This window comes from Sebastes umbrosus, chromosome 15, assembly GCF_015220745.1.
Source record: "Sebastes umbrosus isolate fSebUmb1 chromosome 15, fSebUmb1.pri, whole genome shotgun sequence".
Lineage (NCBI taxonomy): Eukaryota > Metazoa > Chordata > Actinopteri > Perciformes > Sebastidae > Sebastes > Sebastes umbrosus.
The window spans coordinates 16,639,263-16,658,985 of NC_051283.1; the positions used below are offsets into that span (position 1 = coordinate 16,639,263).

A 19,723-nucleotide genomic window follows, 5' to 3' on the forward strand; every position below is an offset into this window, starting at 1 on the left:
GTAATGTACGTATATAGACGGGGCCGGCAGCAAAACATATTTTAGCCAGCTAAAAGAAAGGTCCATTTAAAAAAATCAATATCAGTTTAAGTGCAGGCTATATTTACAATATGTTTGCCGGTTTACCATGCCGTGAGACAGCCCTTTCCGACGGGGAAGTGAAGCCGTCGTATCTATCTACGCTCTCGCCAAAGCCACCAGACTCCATTGAAAAAAACTGTAATTTTACCTCGCAGAACACGGTGGTTACCGGTCTACCGCTGCCTAGATCAGTTAGTTTGTTTGTGCTATTGTGTGACTTTGTTGAATCCGAACTGACCAAAGTCACACAATAATACAAACAAACTAACCGATCAAGGAAGCGATAGAACAGCAACTCCGGTGTTATGCAAGGTTAAATTACTGTTTTTTTCCAATGGAGTCTGGTTGCTTTTGCGAGAGCATAGATAACAACTTAAGTTCCCCATCGGCTGTCTCACAGCAAGGTAAACACAGGTACTTTCTAGGTGTTTCCTTAGCCATTCACCTTACATGTTCCCCTCAATCACTACCTGTCTGGCATTCAGACAGCGTCAGAATGTGTATTTAGGATCAGACTGGCATGAATTTGTTGGTGTTGGTTCTGTGTATTTATAGTGAAAAGAGCCTGGTTGGTAAAGTGCTCTGGGGAACACATTGTACCAGGCAGAGAGTGCTGCAGAGCAGAAGATTGCTACTGCACTTCTCACAGGTAATCACTGACAAACAAGCCAATAAATAGAGAGAAGAGCTTACACACATACAAACACACACACACACACAACCCACACAGACAAATACCTAAGAGCACTTAGAGTTCAACTATGGCTTAAACCCCTCTTTCTAGACTGAGATCATTACCACCGAAAGGAAGTGAACACAGAAACAAAAAAAATGACTCCTCCTTTCATTCCCCTCATCCTGCCGATCTTTTCACTCCTGAGTGACCCTGACGAGACGAGCGAGCAGAAAGGAACATGAAAAGCAGCAGATCCGCAGTAATTGCAAGCGGAAGAAATATGCCACGTAATGTGACATTCAGTTCAAAATGCAGCCTCTTGAATTATACTATCTCCTCCAAGCACGAGCTTCACTCATTTCTTATCTGTGCCCGATAACCTTTGTGGGGTTTCGCCGCAAATGAAATGTATTCTTTGGAAGGAGGCATTTCCCATCTTTGGTACTGCAGTACAGTACACAGTCAAAGAAACTGTGAGCAATAACTCAGGGGGTCAAAAGTTTACCAGATGCAAGAATGAGTGGTGTTTAATGCCTGCAGTGAGCAGTCATCAAGCTCTGCTAATGCAGCAAAAGCCATTTAGCAAGCAAGAGTATAATTGAATGGTAAAATCTATTATAGGAATGTCCAGCAGGTAATTAGCATCGACTGGACTGAGTAGTAAAACTTTTATTAGCTCATACTAATGAAAAAACACCTCAAAACATATTTTCAGCTAGATCATGTGTGCCACATGAGACAACATTTCATTATGAGGAGAAGCCTATACAGTATAATTTGATGCTTTTTTCTTCATATACAAGTCCAAGTGCTTACTGGGAGTTGAGCTCAAATTTTTAACGACAGACTTCTCGCGCTACAATGGGTTTAAGCCATTTTGACTCTGTGTCTGATCGTAAAATGAGGGAGGATTCTACGGATTAGAGCAACGCCAATTAGACATTCACCCTGGCAAGGTTAATGAAGGATTAAGCCATGAGTTGGGACCCCTTTGAAATCCCGGGACCTATCTGCACACTGCAATTCTAAGGGACGAGATTTTTTGGAAACTCAATTAAGTAGCAAATTCAGGTTTTCTGATAGGAACGCAGAAACAAGAAGAAACCTCAGATAAGTAAGTACACGTCTATTTAATCCTATTCTGACGGCTTTGGCACACCGGCATCCAGGGTTCACAAACGCTTTACATATAGGCTATATACCACATGCATGCACACATACACACGCATGATAACATGTACAGTACAAACCCTACCTGCACCAGATTCCAGCCCTCCAAGGACTCGGCGATGATGGAGGTCACGGAGGGGCAGACGCCACCGAAGATCATCAGGTGTTTGGGACCGTAGCATATGGCATCAAAGAAGGCCCTCAGCCCCTTGGCGTTGTCACACTACAGACAGATAAAAAGAAAAGAGAGAAGGGATATTTTAATAGTTTTTAATTGTAAAAACCAGGAGGAAGTAAATGCATATCAAATTTAAGATGAGGTTCAGCAAGAGCGAAAGAGGAGAGAAAAAAGGGAGGATGATGATGTCAGCCTACCATGTGGCTGGCAAGTAAAATACGAATCTGAATGTTAATTCTACTTTGAAGAGCGTAATTTTTGAGTAATTTTTAAGAAAAAAAACCTCAAAATGTTCCGATTCCAGCTTCTTAAATGTGAATATTTTCTAGTTTCTTTACTCCTCTATGACTGTAAACTGAATATCTTTGAGTCGTGGACAAAACAAGACATTTGCGGACGTCATCTTGGGCTTCAGGCATTTTTCACCATTTTCTGACATTTTATAGACCAAACAACTATTGATTAATTGAAAAATAATCGGCAGACTAATCGACAAAGAAAATAATCGTTAGTTACAGTCCTACTACTTTGCAAATTCTATCTAAAACCCAAACCCAAAAACATACAGAATTATGCTCCTTTGCAACAAATAGATGAATTATATTTTTCCTGTTTGTTTATGTCAGGAGAATAAGTAAGGTAGTTGAGTCGAAGAAGCACTGTAGGGCAATACTCGATACTCTAATCTGTGAGTCAATGAATCAATAATTACCAACTGTACAAGAAAAAACTGCAGTGCTCACAAGGTCATTACACTCAGACATACTGTGATGGATGCACTGCAAAAAACCCATCCTCACTAGTGTCGGTTCCTTGTAATGTATACCGTTTATGAAAAACAATGTGACATTTAAATAACATTTAACTTATTATACTCTCTAAGCACTGTGGCACATACTAACACACAGTAATTGGAGCCGTGCGTGTGTGTATGTGTGTGTGTGTGTGTGTGTGTGTGTGTGTGTGTGTGTGTATGTGTGTGTTTTGAAACCATCATGTAAAACGGTGCATCTAGCAGGCTGCGAGAGCGGGCCCCCGCTCTGATCCAGTGCTGCAGAATGCAGCCATTTCACGTCACTATAGCAACCGGAGGAAAAGAGTGTGCGAAAGGGAGAGAGAGAGAGCGAAATGAGAGAAGAGAAGGAAAAAAAAAACAGTGTAGGTTCCTATTGATTGCTACATGAGCTGGCTAACTGGTTTTGCTGTGATTCCCTGATTTCCACAGTTTGTAATGATATTCCCCATCAGCAGTAAACACTTCCCCCCTCACTCCTCTTATTATTGCCACTCAATTCAGGATGTGTTCCTGTGTGTGGCCGATAGATAGATGGACTGACTGAATGGCAGGTGGTGTGTGTGAGTGTGCGTGTGTGCCTTCTGACACACTCCATCTCATCTGGAGAGTTATTTGACCTTGTTAGCCGGCAACTGAATGAGATTTCCCACCGAACAACAGCAGAGCCGACCCCTCCGCGGCGCAGATTGAAAAACTCAAAATCGAATGTGGAGGAACGAGACTCCTAACCAGACTTGTAGGACTGTATGTTGTGATCTGTCGGTAACTTTATTAGGAGCATGGCAGGTAGCGTTGCTGCAGGCTTGACACATCTTTACATCTTATGTTCTCTTGTCTGGTCAACCTTTTTGAGGATGATCGTCTCGGAGTTCTAAATTGAGGTGGAGGACACCCTGCAAGTCACACTACAGTATGAGCTGCTATAGCCGTCTCCCTGCATTGCACTCCACAGTTTGATTTAATCATAGGATTTAAGACTCTTTTTGTGTGAATGCCTTTTGAGTTTTTGAAGTAGAAGACCAGGTAAAGTCAAGCCTTTCCCCTGTGCATGTACACTCATGCTGGCAGAGAACAATGCATGCTGTAGTGTCAGTCAAAAATAGACTAGATTGTGGATATGCCTCAGGTGAAATGAGAGGGAGAGGATGTGATTAGACACAGTGGGGATTCCTTATCCTGGCCACACGGCTGAATAAAACAGCAGGCTATTAAAGAAGATATCCCATTTGCATACTCTTATCATTCATTTCTCTCCAGCTGGCCATAACAAGGAGGGTTGGTAGGATTGTGACTCTCAATTGGTAACCATGCAACAGAGAAGAAATGTGGGCAACTAAACTTGTCAACGTGAGCATAATGGAGCTGGGTGATATCGCAGGTTTAAGCTGATTTATTACGGAGAGTGACAATGTAGTGTAGGTGGTAAGGAATGGTTATGTTCCTCGATCCCTCTGCAGCAAATCAAACTGTTTTACAGCGTTTGAAACCAGGGGATGGGGAGCGAGACAGGCCTAAAGGTCACACACAATACAGCACTATTTTCATTATAGATTTATCTGCTGATTTTCTTCTTTATGAACCAATTAATCATTTGGTTTATATAAAATGTCCCATCACAATTTCCTCAAGCCCAAGGCAACATCTTCAAATTGTTTGTTTTTTCCAACCAACAGTCCAAAGCCCAAATGTCCTCAGTTTACCATCAAATCAGACAAAGAAAAGCAGCAAATCCTCAAACTTAAGAAGCTGGAACTACAACAATGTGTGGCATTTTTTGTTTGATAAATAACTTGAAGGTGCTACATACGAGATTGGAAGTATTTCTATTGTCTCTCAACGGCTCTCAACATGGCGACGGCTGACGGTGGCTTGCAGTTAACGGCGCTAACAGTGCTAAACAGTGCAAACAGCTGACAGAGATAACAGTGTTTACGTGTGGAGGAACTGGAGGGTGGGCGCTACGCTTCCGCGTTGACGTATCAGCTGTAACCGCGGTATGAGAGCAGTGCAGAGCGGCGGCCATGAGCTAGCCAGTGGGGCACCCCCCACATGCACTAAAAGCATCCACGGTCGGCCCGGCGATGTCATCAAAGAACAGAGAAACTTCATTCTCTGCTCAGGTAGACATTACTCCTCTATATCTTTACATAGCAAATAGTTGTTTGCTGCTATATCTAATCTTGTAATATTCTCAGATGACTATGGAATCGCTCATCTGAAGTTAAAAATAACAACCACTAGCTTTTGGAGGAAGGAATTCAGCGGGGGGAAAGCAAGAAAGCAAAGCAGCTTCAAGTAAAGCTAAAAATAAAAAACAAAGCTATCTCATTCCTTTTTTCTGTCGTTCTCTGTTCATTGCCCCCCCCACCCCCCTTCCGCTTCATTCATCCTCTCCTACTTTTTGCCAGGCACACACATGCACAAAATCTGTTGTGACTGCTCACAGAGCCTTGACCGGTGTGTTGTCATGCCAACAGTGTGACTATCCACACTTTGTGCGCTAGATGAGGGAGGAGGCCGCGGCAGGGCCGGTGTGGCGATGGTTATATTTAGCCTCTCATTAGGTAGCACGACCACTCAGACATTAATCAATACTTATTCAGCTATGGAAACACTGTGAAGCTTGATGCCGGATGGACAAAGCAAGACGTACGAGAGAGAGGCAACGGCATAATGGGACAAAAAGAGTAAAGAGGCATGGGGACGGTGAAGGTGATGGTGGGAGAAAGAGGCCGAAACAAGCAGCTGAATAGAGTGAAGAGGTATTAGCCTGACATTAAGTGCGCACTAATAAAGGCAAGTCAACCGGTGTTATAAACCTGCCCTCCATTATAACCCCACAATGGAGTCATTCACAACTGTGAGATTGATTCAGTGGCTCTCTGTGATGCTCAGCTGCACATTATGCCCTAGACATTTGCTACAGTCCATCAATTATGGAAAAAATATATTTTAATATCAAATCTAAGGCTATTTTTTATCGATTACAGTTTGAATCTTTAGATCTTTTGTCGCTTACGAGCTCACTCATGTACCGGAATGAATAGAAGGAGAAGTAAATTAATCTCTCCTTCTAGCCATTTCTTTCACTTGCATATCGTTATTCAACAGCACTGAGACATTGATGTATTTTCCAAGGATTCCCGAGCAGTCACTGAGAGGTTTGGGCACAGGCTGTATCTTACCGCCCATAATCTCTAAGAAATATGCTCTAAACAAGGTATAAAGGGAGACAAATATAACTATCCGGACAAACACAAAGAAGTTCGGAGGAAAGACTGGTACAATGAGGAAGGCACGGCAGCACTTAACTCCCGAGTCGAGCAGCAAGAAATACTACAGCATTTTATTTCCCTCTTCCCCAGTCTGAAATCTAATTCCTGGCATTTGGAGGCCATTTGGAGCAGATCGATGGGGGTTAACGCCCGTAGCAATCTGTTTGACCACCTTGGGAGACAGCCAGGGAAGGTGTGTGTGTGTGTGTGTGTGTGTGTGTGTGTGCGTGTGTGTGTGTGTGTGTGTGTGTGTGTGTGTGTGAGAGAGAAAGAGTTGGTGGGCTGATGGCGGACAAACCTGGAGATGGAAACTCAAGGGAACCCTGTCTAACGGTGAAGATCCATAAACTAAAGTTTACTTCAGGTGACCACAGCATGATATCCTGCAGTTCATACACACACTGGAATCTGACTGGACTTTTACTTCACTCACTGGATTTAGACTTGCTACAATATTCTAGGGCTGCCCAATAAATCGAATATTAATAGCGATCACGATTTTGGCTTCCCACAATTAAACAAACATGATCGACTGCGATATTGACGTTTAATATGCGTGCTCCGCTCAGAGGAAACTCTGCTGGATAAATCAAGCGAATCCTAAACTAACAGCTAGAGATGCACCATTAATCAGCGTTTTCAGCAGTCTCATACATCCGCATATCTACACACACAGCCGCCACATGATGGTTTTACATCGGTACACAGCAGTAACGTCACACACACACACACACACACACACACACACATAACGTGTCATCGGTGTGTAAGTTCTTCAGCGTGAGTAAAGAGGATATAAAGCTGCAATTTATCACAACTGCAAGTCTAAAATAAGCCGTGGAGGAACAACCTTAAAAACATGTGGAACAACTAACTTAATCAGACACGTATTATATTGTAATTCGTTCTCATGATGCTACTCAGAGTGATCACAGTGACCGGTTCGTCTGCCGACAGCACGGAGCACATTGTGGTGTGTTCAAGCTCTGCTCAGTAAAAATGAGTATTGGGCAATGGTAAATTATAATGCTATCATGATGCATTCAAATGTAATCTTGTAAAATGTAGTTTTCGGTGATAAACTTGAATAAATACAGTTGTTTGAAGGAGATGTTTTTACAGCAATATAGAACACTAGCTCTAAACAGATTATAATATATAATACAATAAAAATTAACATTTAAAATTTTTGATGGTTGGAATGCTGCACAAGGAAGTGAAAGCAGCGCTCTGTTTATTTAAATGTGAAATTGCAATAAAAATATTTTGTGCTAAAATATATGAATAATCATGATTATAAACGTGATCTCAATAATGATATTGAAAACGAAAAAAATCACAGTTTTTGGACAAAATTTCAAACATTTTGGGCACCCTGGACTTCTAACCCCCAAAGGCACAACTAGACAACACTATCAACCATCATACCAAATTTGAAGTTCCTAAGTTAAATAGTTTCCGAGTTGTACCCCGGAAATAAACTTGAAGTCAAAAGAAATCACAGTTTTTGGCCAAATGTTCAAAGATTTTGGGCACTCTGGACTTCTAACCCTCAAAAAGCACAGCTAAACCACACTGTCAACCATCATACCAAATTTGAAGCTCCTAAGTTAAATAGTTTCTGAGTTCTGCTCCGGAAAGGAAAGTGTGACACTTGAATGGACGGAAGGACGGACGGACGGAAGGACGAACACACGGAGCGCTTTATAGCCCGGCTACGTTGTCGCGTGGGTATTATAATCGTGATTACCTTTTTGGCCATAATAGTGCAGCCCTACAATATTCACTCTATATTACTGTTTTAATTTTACAAAAATGTCTCCTCCTTCACGTTTCAGTGCAGTGAGTTTGCATCACTATTCTTACCATTTATAGGATGTTACCGATGGGATAGCTGGCCATGGAGGAGTTTATCTCAAATGCTCCTCAATCTATTGTCTCCATTACATTTCATTCACTCTGACCTTTACACAAAGCTGCTGAGATCCATCCCTATTGATTTATCATTACATGATGACATTAGCCTACTGTTATTGTGCTACTGATAAATCACACTCAATTAGGCTAAATGTGAGGAAACAGCTGCCCAGGAGTGTCAAATTATCTCATGTTCTATGCGATCATTTGCATCCATTACATATTTTTAATCTCAATTCTGTAGCGTCTTGGAAAACAGCACATCTTTAAAAAGGTCAGCCTGCATCATCGCTGCTTTTTCTGAAAATAACTTCAAAGCACATCTCAGCTATAATAAGTCACAATAGAGGATTAAAACACATCCAAAATCTTTTGGTTTTCTCAAGTTTAACAGCTAGAGTAGATCAACAATTTTTCATCAGACAGGCTGTATAATTAAATTCCTCTGAATGACCATGATCAAATTTTGTGCTTTACATTAAATACATTAGAAAAATCACATTTCATATAACTGTGACATGGTTAAGGATCTATTGGGGAAGATAATATCTTTTATAAAACTGTTCAATGTTTCCCTGACCAAGACCCTAATGAGTATGTTGGGTATTATCCCTAAAAATGTATTTATTTATACATTTTATTTTATTTTTATTTTTATTAATTCTATTTCATTTATTTATTTGTAGGGATGCACCGATCCAACTTTTTCAGTCCCATTACCGATAGCAATACCTGGGCTTTGGGTATCGATCGATATTGAGTACCGATCCGATACCAGTGTTTAATTAATAAACTGTGTGGAAGTGACTGTTCTTTTGTGTGTAAGGTAACATCAGGTTTGACTCAAACATTGTTTTCTTAACTTTGTAATACAAAATGTAACAAATATATAAAATTTTTAATTTTATTTATACAAATTTAATTTTTATTTATTATTAAAATAATAAATCATATACCAGCACCTTGGTAAAAAAATCAATATTTATCTTTATTCATTATTAAAATAATAAATCATACACCACTAACTTGGTAACAAATCTTCAAAATTAACAGGAATAACAATTCAAATATAAATCTTTTTAATGCAGCATAAAAATTGTCAAAATTGAATCAAGAATTACAATTCCAGTATATAATAAATATAATATAAAAACATAGAATATAATTGAATAGATCGGATTAATCGCCGCCGATACTATTTGAGTCAGTGTTTATAATATGAAAATCTCAAAAGAAATATTTTGTATCCCTCATGTTATAACAAAATGTTTGACACAAATATGAATTTTTTAAAAAGCCCATTTCTGGGGACAATCTTTTTTAGGCTTAGTGGTTATTTACTTACTAGTTGACAGTGTTTGGATTTAATATTTAGATTATTTCCTGAGGTAAATGAACCTGCCCTACCTACACAGGGTCAGCCACAGAACAGCATACCCAGAGTCTATCATTCAAGGCAATCTGAACCCATATCCTTCATTCTAACCAGCTCTATATGTTGAACAACCATGTGGAGACTTTGCGTCTTTGTGTGCGCAGTATGTGTGCGTGTACATCTGTGTGTGCATTTGTGCGTGTGCATGTGTGTGATATGTTGACAAGAACAAGAGCTGATCAGAGCACCAGGCTGGAGCTAACCATGATGAAATGCCTTGTTAGCGCTGCAAACAGAGGCAGCTGCACCTGTCCCCCGTCTAATGGCAAATTACTGCACCCAAATCAGCAACCTGCGGCCCAACTGCACACACACTCAAACACACATAGGTACACGTGAATGTGTGTGTGCAAACAGAGGGGGGAGGGGGGTGGCCTGATCTGATGTCAGAAGCAATCTGCTCTTCACACACTGCGTTTACTCATGACAAGACCACCAGCACAGGTGATTACTGAGAACAAAATCCTCAGGAATCCCAGCACAGAAAATATCAGCACAGGTTAGGATTGGATGTGTAGACGTTGTCGTCTCATCTATTAAGAAAATAGGATGACGTTTACCCACAGTTGTATACTGTGTATATATTTTAGCTGTATGTGTGAACATGCTGATAACAACATTACTTCTCTCCATCCAATTAACAGAATCTAAGCGACTTCCACCCTTGGTTTCTTTTGTTTTAGAATCATTTTTCAGTCTTTAGTGAGTAGATTTTACTTGTAATGCTTCACTGAGGATACGTGCATAGCAAGAATATTTATCGAGGAAACCCCAGAAAAAACCTTGAACAAAGTACGAGGAACATATGACAACCCAGAGACGCCACACACACACTCAAGAAAATAGAGAACAAACTTAGAATTGGGAAAAAGATTCCTTTCTTGTACTTGTTGTCTATAATGCATCACTCTCCATAATTTTCTTATAAGAGTATGAAAAATAATAATACAATACAGCAAAACTTCCAGGAGCTACAAACATTTGTCAGCGTAATCCCCATCAGTTGCACACACTGCAATGCCGCAATTTACATCTTTGCACTGTCAACAGAAACACATGTTGCATTTGAGTAACTGCAATGAGCCCAACACTTGACATAAATACAGAGGAGCTTTGTAGCGAATAGGTCCACCTTAACAGCCCACATTAAGTGAGTCTGAGCTGTTGTTGTCGCTTACTTCGGGGCTAACCCCCTTCACTTTTATCAGCAGGTGGCAGGCAAGACACAGGACCTTGGCTTGGGTCTTGAGGAGTTGTAGCATTTATTCACCGACAGCCTGAACTGTACACACACCGCACTGCTACATTCACAGCTGTAACGTTACTGATAACTTCATACTCCCGTCAGTCTCTCTCTCCCTATCTCCACTGCATATTCGCTAACGTTACGCCGGGCTTACAAAACACTGGCGGCAAACAAACACGGTTTTAATGATAATTAAAATTTGAAACGGTAATACTAACCTGCTGCAAATCTTACCGTGGTTAATCATGAAACTGGTAACCGCTACATCCCTACTGTCAACGCTGAAGCCTCCTTACTTACATCCATCCTGCCTTCACGTTGTATACGTTCTAAATAATTTCCTGATGATTTGAGCATCCGTGCAGCAGCAGTGCACCAGATGCAAAAAAACTGGTCTCTCCTCTAACATCTGCCTCCTGCATGCACTCCTCATTGAATTACTTCCACATCTCCAAGCCACGAGAGTGAACGTGAGCCAGGCGGAATCCAGCGTTTGCTAAAACATATGCTTGGCATTGTAAAGCCCGATAGAGTTAGCAGGGTGCTGCCAATAGGTCAGATCTAAAGGAGATTATCTATTTCCCCATTTACAAACCCCGACTAATCCTCTAAACTCTGTCATGGCTGTCAATACCAACTGCTGTCGGAGGAGGAGGAAGAACAAGTGAGGGGCTGTTGTGTATGCTAATCAGTCTGCAACCGTTTAGTAAAGTTTGACTGTTTCATTGTAAAGGCAATGTAGCTGTGATTGTCTCAATAGTACATCAATAGCAATTTGATCAAATGGGATCCCTGGAGTTCATTGGGGTCATTTATCTGTCAATTAAGGTCAACACTCCCCACTGCTGATTAACTCCTCACACAGCAGTAGCAGCCTCATTTTGCCTGCTACCATCCTCACACACTGAGACACGAGATCTCCAAGAAGCTAGAGCTATTTGTTCCCCATCAATGAGCCCCTGGGCAATTGAGAGGTCCACTGGGGTGTAACATATCAACCACCATGCCTTTTCTCTCTCTGTCTAAATAACCAGGAAGACATGGCTGGCAGGTAATTCCCAGACTTAAAGAACCAATGTAAAAAAAAAAAAAAAGCAATAGCAGAAGCTTTAAGTGCAGATACTTGGAAAAGAGCAAAAAGAAAGAGAGGAAGAAGAGGTGAGGATGAAGCTGAGCAAGCATCAATGCTCCTTGTGGTACCATTTAGACAGCGGGCCCCGGAGTATAGGAGGAGAGTACACATTGATTGAGAGAGAGTGGATGAAGTAAAATTGAGAGCAGGGACGGAGTGATGGAGTTGTTTTTTTCAATCTGTTCCCTTCCCATTGCATGCCTGCAACACAGAGGAAAAAACAAAATTGAGGAACCCTCCACTTGTCTGGGGAGAGACTGGCCTTTTAAAATCCACTGCGACAGACTGACTGGGTTGCTGAAGCTGATGGCTGTTTGCCCTCCATCTCATCCTCTCTCCCTGCAGTCTGGCTCTTGTTATTGCACTCAATCTATCCCTCGCTTTCTCGAGAGCTCAGATGGCCACCAGGATAACCACGATGGCATGTTGGAAGCCTCTTCGGTGGTGACAAGTCTCTTTCTCTCTTTTTCACTTTCACTTTCCACACACACGAGTCTCCCCCATGCTTATTCTCAACACACACACACATAAACTACCATCCTTCAGCAAACGCATGCCAAAACACAATCATAAACAAATACACACGCTCACGAATCCGAGATAAGCTCAAATTGGCCGCTGGTACTAAAATCGCAGTGAACACATTGCACCTTTATTAGCAATCTGTGCTGCGCAGGAAGCAGACGCTGTGTTAAGCCTATTACAGGTTGTTGTGCTTTTGACAAGGCCTGACAACAGCTGGAACATGTTGCGCTAACCAGTGAGGGGGACAGACCAAAGAGTAATCCCACTGAAATGAGCCAATCGGTCCCTGAGGAGACAGTGGACAAAAGAGGAGAGGAGAGGGAAATGGCCTCACAAGTCGATCAAGTTAAAAATAGGTAGATTTATGTTAGGTGGATTGCCGTTATTAGTCACTTGATAGTAGGATAGTAGCAGACATTATGAGTTCTCACAGTAGGAAAAGCACAATTAATGACATTAATGATGGCCCCCTTCCATTCAAGCACTCCCAATAAGCCATGACAGTGTAACAGTGAACCAGCATGCACAATACCAGGACCCTAAAATCATAGCAGACATCATTAACTTTATTATTAAACCAATTACACCAATGCCAAAATGTGGAAAAAGGTCTATGCAATTGAATTGCCATTTTGTTTCATGTGACTGTAATATCCATCCTGTCAACATCATTTTCTCTCAACACTGAAGCCGGCGTTTCTAAAAAGCAGTTTTGTCATATTGATCGCAGAAATAACGTGTCATGAGCTCCGATTGGATCGGTTGCTTTATGCGAAGCTAGCAGCGTTGCTCTATAGATGGCAATGTTGGCCTGTTGTACAGTCGGTGCACCACTTTGGTCCAAACTGAATATATATTTCAACAACTATTAGACTGACTGGTACAAAATTTGTGCAGGTATTCCCAGATGATGAATCCTAAAACAACTTTAGAGATCCCCTGACTTTTTCCTCAGCACACCATGGGATCAACATTTGCGGCTTTGAGTGAAATGTCTCAACAACTATTGGATGGATTGCCATAAACTTTGTTTGGACATTCATGTCTCCCTAAAGATAAATCGTTTATAACCTTGGAGATCTCCTGACTTTTCAGCTAGTGGCACCATCAGGTCGTTTGTGCCCAAATACCTGCAAAACCAGTGATGTGTTTAGCGCCAATTAGCCAATGTAAGCATGCTAACATACTATACTAAGGTGATGAACAGGATATTCATTATAACTTGTAAACATCAGCATGTTAGCATTGTCATTGTGAGCATGTAGCATTTAGCTCAAATCACCTCCGTGCCTAAAGACCCTAACACACCAAGCCAATTGCCTGTCGCCCGAGTTTTTGTGGAGTGTCCTGCACTAGTCCGTGTCTGAATTTTTTTGGACGATTCAGCATGTTGAATCGGCGGCGGAGCCTGACTGCTAGAGAAATCACTCTGATTGACTGTTCAGCTTAAACGAATCAGTGCACAAGAAGAGAAACGGAAGTGAGGAAAGCAAGCAAATGAGTAAAGTCAAGAGGGCACACACATCATTCCAATACACGGATATTCTCACAACGACACGGCCATCAGGAATGAAGCTAAGTGGTGAGTGAGAGTGGTGTGAAAATGGTCTACAAACGCTGCTTTGTTTCATTCATCATAACAACAGCTTGTATAGCCGCAGTCCACGGTCTTCCGGTTACAATTTTTGAATGACAAACACAGACTACCTTTACCTGCTGGTGTGGAGAGTTATCTCATCTCACACAGATGCAGGACATATGTGGTAGTTGGCCGTCGGCTGTAGTCTTTCCGGTGTGCTCGAGTGCAACTTTTTGGCCAAGACACAGGCGATGTAAGGTGGCACAACGAGCGGCCTTCGTCGCCGCTCTCTGATGACGGTTTGGTGTGTCTGAGCCTTAAGTATGTCCTCGCAGAGTTCAAAGGAATTATACAGTTTCTGCATCAAAGAAGTAAAAAATTCAATGTACATCCATTGCGTATAATGTGATAACTCTGGCCTGACAAGAGGAAGGTTGTTTTCATACCTGCCCGATAGAACTGGAACACAGGGGTCCAATAAATGTCATGTACTTTATCATTCAGCTCAACAGCAGAGGTGCCCCAGCTGGTGTATCTGCTAACTAGTATGACAGACTGGAAGAGGGGGGATGTGGACAGAAGAGAGGGAAGAAGAAAGAGAGAAGAAGAGAGCCCATTATCAAGTTAATTGTTTCTTGGCCCCAAAGGTCCACCGCTCTCTCCCATGGATGAATCCAGTAAAGCGGGGCAGGAAAAAGAGAAAGAGGTGGGTGATTTTGGTTAATGGTACTGTAGTAAATGAGTGCAGCACTGGGTTAAGAGTCAGTTTGGTGGTATGCAAGTGTCCAGGGCTACTGCAGAGAGAGACATTTCTGCAAGTCTATTAGCAATTCAGTCTTCCGGATTTGGGGAGTTATAGTATCTCTGCTGCTACAAAATTTACCACGGTCGATTTTGACTCAAGGCATTGCTCATAAATTTGTTTTCCTCTGATTTATCACTGACTGCACGACCCCAAATGAACTGAAAATGAAAAATTGCTAGCCTTTGAGATACTTGTTAGATTATGTTGGAGTTTTTCTCAACTGAAGCAGCCTATAAACTGAATAATAAGGGAGCACATAAAAATCCCTCATATTTCTTGTCAATTATGGATATAAAAGCTTTATGGACAACAACTGTGTGAAAGTTTCAACCCAATCCATCCATTCTCTCTTTCTCAAATCTTTATGAAAACTCTTCCAGCATAAATATACAAGTCCTGCTGGATATCACTGACCTTTGCTTTTCACATTTAAAAGTCCCTGCCTCCACTTTTTATAAGCCCTCTCCAGCCTGTTTACCTCGTTTTATGCTGTCTGCAAGAGTGGAGACCATCAGTCATGTACAGGTTAGGAGGAAAGAGAGATGAAAAACCGTTTTATATTATAGCTGAAACATACACAAACTAGACCGTGACGGGCTGCATCATCTCAGTTGCCCAACAGAGCAGAGGCTGAGTGGCGTGGAATGATGATTCTCCAAGAGCGCAGGAGCTTAGTGTGTGCGCTCGCAAGGTACTGCTCTGTGTCTGTCACCTTAGCTGACAGTGCTGCCGTTATACCTGTACAGTTACTAACGGCTAATACGTGAAAAAGGAAACCTGACAAAATACTCAAGTGTTTGTATCATTGTGTGCTGCTGGCTATTTAAAGGAACAGTTGAGCATTTTAAGAAATACACTTATTTACGTTTATTTAATTAAAATAACATGATGTGGCTCGTCAGTTTGAAGTGTGAAAAATGTTTGGTTTTATGGGGGTTATGTGTCGGACTATTTCTTGGCCGGATGCGGTGACTTCCTGGAATCCAGGCTAGCTGTTCACCCATGTTTCCAGTCATTATGCTAAACTAACCAGCTGCTGGCTGTACAGTAGCCTTACATTGAATGGACAGATATAAAACTGGTATCAATCTTTTCATCCAACTCTCAGCAAGAAAGAGAATATGCAGTCGTGTAGTGGTCGTACTAGGTAGATGGTACAGGTTACCGATGCGGAAGTGGGTATACTCTCCTATATTCTAATGGCCTTTTGGCTGATAGATGGGTGTGCTGTAAACTGCCAGAGAAAGAGGTGAGTATACACGCCACTAGACCACTGCAAATAAGCGTATATCGAAAAAATTTCAAACTATCCCTGTAAAGTGACGACATTTTTCACCATTTTCTGACATTTTATAGACCAAACAACTTATAGATTAATTGAGAAAATAATCAAAAGATGAATCTAATGAAAATAATCGTTAGCTGCCACCCTAATAGGTTTAACTCCAAAAAAGCTGGATCCTACAATTCCCATGATGCAACTTGATGGTGTATTTCACTAGACCATCCTTGCCTGTTTTAAAAAAAAACATGTCTTTCAAACTCCAGCCTCCCAGTTAGTATTTAGCCCAAGCCGAGATAACCCAAATCATCAGGGGCATTTTCACAGACTTGACAAAGCTCCTCCAGAGACACAGAAGACGTTATACAGCTGTTTACAGCTGAGTAAGTACTCGCCACGACTAGAAAACTGCTTTTGATATGTACAGTAAAAGCTATTCCCTGAAGGTTGAAGAAGGTTGATGGTTAAATGATAGAGGAGAACAGGAGGCATCGCACTTGATCACGCACTTACTTTGTTTTGCGATGACTTCACCTGTCAGTCACTCTGGCGTGACGTTTTCATTAATTTCCCACATGTAACACATTATGGGGTTTATTTTAGATTCAGTTTGACATTGTCTTTTGGAAGGGCACTTTTCCCAACGCAATCATCACACAAGTCACGCATGTGTGTTCAGGTGACATTGCCAGAAATCCTTGCTACTATTGGTTATCTAATAAAGGCCATTTAGAGAGTGGAAAAAGGCAGATATTGCTGTTGACATTTAGTCAGGTCTGAAAGGGACAAACACTGGCAGATTGCTCATCCTTCTCCAAATGAGGAGGACCATCTATTGACAACTTTTGTGACAAGGCAGAAAGGAGTGTAGCACCTGTCTTTATTTCACACAAGACAGATGGGAGTCTGGGAAGTGTAGGCATGGCGGATTGTGGAACTGGATTAAAAAAACTGGCTGTCATATTGGGTGAGTGGGTGCATGGAGGTCTGTGTGTGTGTGTTTGTCTGTGTGTACTAAGTAGGATAGAGCAGAGCACAGTTCAGGCTGTCCCTCTCTGCAGCCTAGGGATTCTTCTGTCCACGCACATCAATCTTGTTACAGCAGAACGCCGCCTCCCAGGAATCCTGGCCTAGTCTCTGTTTGGTTTTTGGACCTCTCTTTCCGTCTCTAAACCGCTCTTCCTCTCTCCCTATCCCCCACTTCTTTTTCTATTTCACCAATCATCATCATAATTTTTTCTCTCTGTCTCGCAGTTACTTCCTCTTCTCTTCCTCTTTCTGTCACCCGCCCTCCTCTCTTTCTCCCCTATCACTTCTCACCTCTCATCCATCCCTTCTCTCTCTTTCTCTCGCCTCCAGGAGGTCTAAAGTTATTAAGGGTCATGGCTGTAAGCGCTGCATCATTAACGTGCCTTCTCTGGATGTTAACGTTGCAGTTTTTCTGCTCAATCCAATTAATTTCCCAGTTAATCACCTAACCATATTTTTTCAAAGGATGCTTTGAAAGAGTGGACTGACACAACATGGCAAGCTAATGTGCTTATCAATCATTTACATTAGCTGAAAATTGATGAAATAGTCAGTGACAGGAGAGCATAGAGAATTGCAGAGTAGATGTCGGCGGTAAATGGATAATGACATCCATGTAAAATGAAAAGACACAGGGAAATGTGTACATTTCAGGATGGATATTACATTATATGTATTTTTTTTTACAATTTTGAAATATTTTTTTTAATGCCAGGATCAATATATTTGCTTTGTTTGATTCTATGCGGATGTAGAGGGAAGTTACTGCTTTTAATGTTGTAGTCTGGGTAACATGAAGTCATATCCATTCCGTATCCGTCAACCAAAACAAACCGCAGCTGGTCGCAGCCAGCCGAAACGACAAAGGAGAATACGACGGACTTGGTGAAGTTAGCAGAGGTACACACGTGTGACTACATCTGGTTTTCAAAATAAGGTGTTAACAAACGGTACTGTATATACAAAATACATATGTGGAAATAAGATTGATGGATTATATTCACCAGTAATTTAAAACATTACATGCCCCTTATAAATTAAAAAGAAAATACCACTAATTTGTGAGGGAAATGTCTTTATTTCTTGATTTTTGGGTTGATGGAAAAAATGTAATAAATAATGCCTGACAATGACTGATATATTTGACTTCAGGACATCTCTGACTACATACATGCTGAAAATCAAACATTTACTGTATTAATTTAGATATTGTAAAAGTCAATAGAAGTGTATGATTCAACTTTTTCCCATGGTATAGTGTTAAAAAAGTTAACAAAAATCGCACCAAATCGTAATATCGAATCGCAATACTTGTAAAATCACAATACTTTAAAATCGCAATATATATTGAATCGGCACCCAAGTATCGTGATAGTATCGAATCAGGAGATGGGTGTATCGTCCCAGTCCTGTACTATTATATATTTCTAACAAAAAGGAAGGAAATACCCAATAATTGACAAAACTAAAAAACGTTTTCAGAGGTCCAATCACTACTCTGTGTGTGCCTCCTTTGGACCAGCAGTGCTTCACATTAACTGGGAGGTCTGCCTCCAACACATGCAGAAACACACACAAAAACACCATGCATGCACCCAGGGATGCATCAACCAGCGTATATTTAACCAGGCTGGGGGCCATGCCAACAGTGTCCACAAACAATCATTAATCACGACACCACACACACATGGACACACACACACATGCACCGTCCAACCAGGTGGTCGACTCTTGTCTCACAATAGCTCATTTCCGGGCCAAATAAACACTCCAGTTGAGGGCATTGACTGTGAGTGCTTGTCGTTTCTAATGAATCGCTTATTGACTGGCCTGTATTGAGGTGAGGAGCAATAAGAAAGAGTCTCTCTCTCTCTCACCCTACAGGGTGACGGTACAGCAGGAATGTGACAGCCCGAACGATCGGACAATACCGTCTCGTTTGAGAAGCTGACGTACAACACTGTGTTGCCATAGCTACCGAGAAAGAGTGCGAGAGGGGAGGTGATGGAGAGGAGGAGGGAGAAGGGGCTAGACTGCAGAGGAAAATTAATTTGTGTACAAGGCCATGTCGCAAAGAAAATTGCATTTTTTTCCTCAGATGGGGACAGAAGGAGAGGCCATTGTTAGGCTCGTGCTCGTGTTGTTAAGAGGTGGACGTCTGTGTGTATGTTGTGTGTGTGCGTGCGTGCACGTGTCTACAGCCAGATGCCATCTCAGTGGATTGTGGGAAGAAGTGTTGCAGGATGTCGGAAGGCTCCTCGTTGCCGAGGCTTTTAAATAAAACAGACTGGAAGGCTTAAAATAAGACGCAGCCCGTGGAGCAGGATACACACACTAATGCAAAGTAAAGAGAGAAATTAAGAGGAAAAAAACGGATGAATTTACTGCGTCTGTGCATGTGTGTGTGTGTGTGTGTGTGTGAGTGTGGCAGGCAGAAAAGAACATGTGAAAGAAGAGCACACTTTGCATACATCACTCTGAGCCACACATACAGAGAGTGAGAGAAAGATTGCTTCTCTTTTCGTGGCATGACGAGTCGTCTGAATTCCACGGCTCTCTAAGTAGGTCATGCAGCCTTTTTAGAGTTCCACTCCTCC

At 41.6% G+C, this 19,723-nt stretch overlaps 1 protein-coding gene across 1 annotated transcript in view; it reads right to left on the reverse strand.

Moving 5' to 3' along the window:
- The window catches only part of gabbr2 (gamma-aminobutyric acid (GABA) B receptor, 2), a 210,646-nt gene that overhangs the window by 147,257 nt on the left and 43,666 nt on the right, over positions 1-19,723 (reverse strand). The window contains exon 2 of the mRNA XM_037794380.1: positions 2,013-2,150. Coding sequence (XP_037650308.1) covers positions 2,013-2,150 — 138 coding nt within the window. The remainder of the gene's footprint in view (positions 1-2,012; positions 2,151-19,723) is intronic.